Raw genomic sequence first — 6,008 nt, forward strand, 5'->3', positions numbered from 1 at the left:
ATATATATATATATATATATATATATATAATGTATGCGTATCAAATCGATATCGCTTCGCTTGGCAGCGTATCGAATCTCTTTATCCCAATGCTCCGTAAATAGAATGAGACTGTCAGATCGCAGAATCGCGTTTAACGCATACATCGATCAGTATGATCGCATTCACATATCTCAGTGCACGCGTGATAATGACCACGGGGCAAAGTGAGTCATTCGCCAAATCGTCCGCCTACTTAGCCACGGGCAGCTAATTCAAGACAGATCGATTTTTATTTCATGAAATGCTTGTATAACGGTATCCCCGTTTCCTGCACTCGTACGCTCCGCCTTTGGCAGTTTGCAAGAGAGAACATTCGTCTCGCGGGAGTTTTCCACGTCGCGAAACTGTCGCATTCGTCACTGTCGCGAATTCCATTCAAACTTTTCCACTTTTATTGGTAATCGGGAACCCGAGCATGATCGTGCTGAAAGAAAGAATTTACTTCAAGTTAAAATAGCAAACGTATAATTTAGTATTTATACTTATTTATATTTATATATTGACATACAAACATTTTTATATATTTATACTATCATTATACTTGTTGAAAATATTTGTGAATACATACTTAATTATTGAACATCCTATATTGAAAAAAAAAAAGTACTAATAATATTAACTTGATCCAAGTAAAATGATCATTCCAATATTTCTTGGCAAATATCAACTAAAAGTAGAAATATAATTGACTACATACAATATAATAACAAATAATTATGTTTACTTATTCCTTTTTTTTTCTGTATATACATAGAGCATTAAGAAATTAAATCGATTATTCGTAAATTCACCAATACGCAGATTCGCTCAAGAAAAGTGTCAGTCCGTCATTAAGACCAGTATCTTTGCGATTTGTTACGCAGCATACAAGAAAGGATCGCGATGTCTTCCCTGCAGGGATTGCCTCCGTTGCCGAGGAGCCTGAGCGGTTTCAACCTGAGCGCCGGCCGTGGCGAGAGTGGAGAGCCGCCTCCACCGCCCACGAGGTCGTCCAGTAAATCCCAAAGAGGCGGTAAAACGTCGGTGCAGTCGTCGTCGAGGCCGTCGCCACCTGCCAGGCAACTTACCACCCTGGATACCCAGCTGGCGGTGCTCAGGAGAGAAATGGTATTCATCCAAGAATCGCTCGGAGAGACTCTATCTCTCTTCCTTCATTGTGTGAACCATCGAGGAACGGCATCGTCTCGCTACTTCGGCCGGGGAAACGCGCTCCTCGCTGCTCGTTTCACCCGCGAAATACAATCGCCGCGTCGTGGACAATGGACACGCGAGGATATCCGGATATACCTGGCTTCCCGACCGATCCTTGAATGCGTGACGTTTCTCTCCGTCTCCCACGTGTATTAATCGCGCGCCCAACCATCTACGGGTGATCTACGCAGATGTTTTGAATTTTTATCTCGCAACTTAATGCGATCGGAGGACAGTTTTTATAGCCATGATATACTCCGGGCCTCTTAACGGCCCGTTAAAACTCGGAGTGAAATACTCCGATGGTCTTCCCAGCCATAATACTTATGCATTGCGATCGTTAAGCGGCTAGAAAGCTGCTCGTGCGATCGATAGACAGAAAAAAAGAAGTGCTAGATTCAAGTAAATAATTTCTCCGATACTCCTGAGCAAACTTTTACTCGGACGAAGTAATATTTACCCGATCCAAGCCAAATATTTTCCAAGTAAATCATCCAAGTGAAGTATTTACTTGATCCGAGTAAACATTCGCTAAGGAATATCGCAGCGATCATTTGCTTGCGATCTAGCATTTTCTTTTCCCGTGTGACAACGGGGAAAAGATGGCGGAAAAGGGGAAAGATCCCCTTGAGGGATGGCTACGAAAACGTCCGTGCGATGATCTGACGAGGCGCAGCAGCATTGTTCGCGTCGCGGCCGTTAAATCGCCGATGCTGTTCAAAGTAGTTTGAAATTGTGCATCCTTCGGCGGCAGCCATTAACTCTAATAGAAACCATTAGTCATCCGGCGTGGCGCGAGATGTGTTTACGAGCCAGCAGGAAAATTCCACGCGTCCGCGAATAATAACACACGCGACTTCGAGAGAAAAAAAAAGAAAGGTCATCGAGATATTTCCGCGCCGCAGTAACTCCGAACAAGTGTTGCACTAATTATTCGCTCCTCATTACCTCGCAACGTGTGGTTACCCTCTTCATACCTGACATTTGAATTCCTCGCACCTGACATTTCGTGTCTTCTACATGCTTTATACACAAACGCGGTCTGTACTTTTCTCTATTAATCTTTTCGATCCTCTCTTTCTCTATTATTTACTATTATTTTCCTCTCTCGGGCGTTTTATCTTTTTCTTTCTTAATTTAAGGCATTTTTCTCCTAGTCTGCGTATTTTTCTACTGTGCCTTTTCATCATCATTCTCTCTCTCTCCCTCTCTCTCTCTCTGTCTCTCTCTCTCTTTCTCTTAATTATATTATCTTGTATTTAATTATATATGTTTTTATTTTTGTATCTCTCTTTTGAATTTGCTATTTTTGCTAACTAATCCTGAGAGTAACATCCGCGATCTTGACGCTAAAATAACGTCATAGGTCTCTCAGACGAAAAAAAATGGCAAAAACCATGTTTTTTGCATTTTTCTCAAATACTTATATTTAAGTTTATCACCAATTTTTACTTATTGGTTTTGTAGACTGGTTACCGCCGGGAAACCAGTTATTTCATTGGATCGGGCTGATAATAGTGTTGGTAACATGATTTTTCCCGAATAATAAAAGAATAAAAGTAAAACATAGCATCTTGTAGAAAACGTGGGAGAAGAGGTGAGCGAAAGAAAAGGTCTGACGTGTTATCAGAGTAAAAAAAAAAACGGGACGGACTTTTGCGTCAATCCGATATTTTCCGTCTTCGATTTCTTCTTTGAGGTACTTCTCATATAGTTCCACTGTTACCGCCTCGACACGAGCTTCGATTCCCGCCACTCCTTATCCTCGATATTTCGTTACGTCGTCATTCCGAGCACGTTTCATGAACCGTCGTTGTTTTCCACTCAGTCCTGGCGTGTATCCTCTGTCTTCCCTCGATTCTTCCGCGTCTGTTTAGGCGACCCGAGTGCCGACCCGTTACCTCGAGGCCGCGATCGCGTGTGAGTAAATCGCGATGCTCGACGAACACGTATTTCACGCGTGGGATCAAAGCGGCGGCGGAGGGAGGGGTGTCGCGCGCGATAGAGAAAGAGAAGACGCTTATATCACTCATCGTGAGCGAAGCTCCGCTTTTTAATAGGTGTTACGTTACGCGTTTGCTGCATCAACGAGCCTCACGTGTCGACTTCATACGTCGCGCATTCTCCCATGTCGGCTGAGATTTCGCGCTGGCCTATCTGGTTCTGGAAGAGCGTTCGCTTCGAACTTCGTGTGGAAGAGCTCCGCTTGTTAACGGATATTGCGTTACGCATTCGCTGCGACAATAGACTTCTACGTGTCTAATGCCGCTTGATATTCTTGAAATTCCTCGAAAGGGGGGATTTCATTTCAAGCAGTCTCAAAATTCAATTCGAAACGAGTGAAAAGTCGCGGTATTTTCATTCGAATAACGACGGCGGAAATAACGCCGCTCGAAATCGCGAGGGCGAATGTCTCACTCAAGCTTGAGGGTAATTTCGTTTAAATCGAAATTTACACACACATTGATGCGTATGGTGCGTACGAGATTCTCACGCTTCAGTGGGTAAATTTCTTTTGAACTGGTGCAACCAATTCATACGAATGAATATGTTTCAATCGATCAGAGTGAACTTGTTGCCGCGGAACGCATCAGATTCACTCTTCGGTTCCGAGGTTGGACGTATTCACTCGATTCCGAGTGGCGAATTCACGAATTGTACGATTGAAAGATCACTCGGATCCGAGTGACTCGGCGCGATCACTCTACTTTTCGACCGGGATTTCACTGCGAGAAATTCAGAGAGAGCACGTCGCGCGCGCGTTCTCCGACTGTCGCGATTAAGATATCGCGCTAATCCATCTAATTCTGAAAGAGCGCTCACACTTCGGACGGAGAATCATCTCTCTCTCTCTCTCTCTCGCCTCACGACCACTCATTTGCGCGGTTTCCGCGGGCCTCTCCTTATATAACGACCTCTCCGACCATTATTTCACGCAGTCAGAGCCTTCCTCGAGTGTCCCGCGCGGTGACCCAGTGATTTTATGAATTGCCAGGCGTTTCGCATGCGAGATTATCGCCGCGCCGTCGTGTCGTTGATGCGCCTTCTCAGCGCATATTTACCCGGCGAACGCGGTAACCTTCGGCAAGCCTATCTGAAATTAACAGTAACGGGACTTCGCGTAGGATTTCTCCGTGCGCGAGCTCTCGTGACGATCCGTTGAATCTCTCTCCGTTCGCGCCAACGTCTCGGCGCTCGTATATATCCAAGTTAGGCTAATAATTTAATAGTCAATCCAGACACGAAGCGAACTGGCACAGCCGCTCCCACGCTGCATTCCCTCAGGCGTGACTCCCCCCTCCCCCTGACGACCCCCCCGCTTTGCACCTCGCTCGCTCTCTTTCACCTTCGTTATCTCTCTTTCTTCTCATTCCGCCTCCTTTGCGACCGGCCTCGTTCCTCCTTCGTCGCGCTTTCCGCCGGCGTCTCTCTCTCTCTCTCTCTCTCATTCCCATTCTCATTTCGCGTCTCTCCTATGCGACTCCCTCTTCCATCGTTCCCACGACGGCCGGTCGTCCGGCCGGCCGCCGAGAGGCTCGCTTGGAAGTGCGTTGTTTCGCTCCGTAAATCGCGACGTAATATTTTACCTTGGCGACCGTATGGCGAAATGGTAAAAGTGAACGCGAAGCCTGAACTCGAGCGCCTCGCGCGGTGCTCCGCGATTCGTTTCGATATATCGATATGTATACGTATCGAACCCCGCGTGAAATTTCGCGCGGTAGCGGTTTGCGGACGACGAACACGAGGAGATACGCCAACGTGAGTCACGCGGGGGAAGGAGAACCGACGACCGTGGAATCTGTAATGACGAGACGTACGAACATTCGTCTTCCGAATAAAAACAGGAATAGATGATGCATGATAATCGTTATAAATGATGCGTAAGTCGTGTGTGTCACCTCTCTTGGTTGGAAATCGTGTCTTTGGGTGAACATACAAAAAAATATGTTACTCGTCGTGGACATTTATTGTTTATGAGACCGAGCAATCCTGTTTGTTGAATCAAACGTTCGTTCGTTTGTTCTGTTCCAAAAGGCGGATACGTTTGAATGAAAGGAATTTTATCAAACCCAAAGGAATCTTTTCTTCTGTGCAGCGACGACCCCCACCGTCAATATCCTTCTCTTTTTCTCGCTTGGTGACTTATCTTTCGAGCCTTCGATATCTTTCTTTGATAACAATCTGATAACTACGAGAGTTACGGAATAAGTGCTATCAACGGTGCTGTCGACATTGCTCGAGTTTGCGGAGCAAGCGCGACGAAGACGGCGCGAAACGTAATCTCGTTCTCGTCTTTTTGCGCAGTTCGGCCTGCGGCAGCTCGACCTGTCGCTGCTGTCCCAGCTGTGGTCGCTGAACGAGTCGATCCAGGAGTTTCGGCAGCTGCTGCAGGAGCAGGAGGACCGGGCGCCCTCGCCGTCGCCCAGCAGCGAGGAAGGGGACGACACGTCGTACGGAGCGCATCCACCGCCGCCGCCGAGGCGGCCGGCGCCCACGCTGCACCATCATCGACCGCCACGACCACCCAGGCCGCCCAGGCCGTCGCCCAGCGACGAGTCGCCGTCGAGCGAGGAGTACGGGGCAGTTTGACGTATCGTCACCGAGAGGAAGAAGCACACCAGACGGTCCCGCTCGTATCAACGCCCTTAGATCGTCCTGGGCTGGTCGCTTCAGGGGAAGAAAGAAAGAGGGTCTCCCGAGATCATCGGGAGACCGACGTCGTGGAGACGATGATATCGCGATCTCGGCCACTTCGTTCACCCCCCCCCCCCCCC

The 6,008-nt window shown here is 47.5% G+C and overlaps 1 protein-coding gene across 2 annotated transcripts in view; it reads left to right on the forward strand.

Annotated features, from left to right (window-relative positions):
* LOC106748771 (serine/arginine repetitive matrix protein 1-like) overlaps nt 1–6,002 on the forward strand; it is a 19,824-nt gene extending 13,822 nt beyond the window's left edge. The window contains exons 2-3 of one of the 2 annotated variants that reach the window (XM_014627629.1): nt 906–1,149; nt 5,539–6,002. In XM_014627629.1, coding sequence (XP_014483115.1) covers nt 906–1,149; nt 5,539–5,823 — 529 coding nt within the window. In that variant the 3' untranslated portion in view covers nt 5,824–6,002. Of the gene's footprint in view, nt 1–905; nt 1,150–5,538 lie in introns of those variants that run through there. The other variant, XR_001374785.1, reaches the window with a different exon arrangement.
* Nucleotides 6,003–6,008: the final 6 nt, after the last annotated feature.

Source organism: Dinoponera quadriceps, unplaced genomic scaffold (assembly GCF_001313825.1).
Source record: "Dinoponera quadriceps isolate SergipeBrazil2010 unplaced genomic scaffold, ASM131382v1 scaffold3164, whole genome shotgun sequence".
Lineage (NCBI taxonomy): Eukaryota > Metazoa > Arthropoda > Insecta > Hymenoptera > Formicidae > Dinoponera > Dinoponera quadriceps.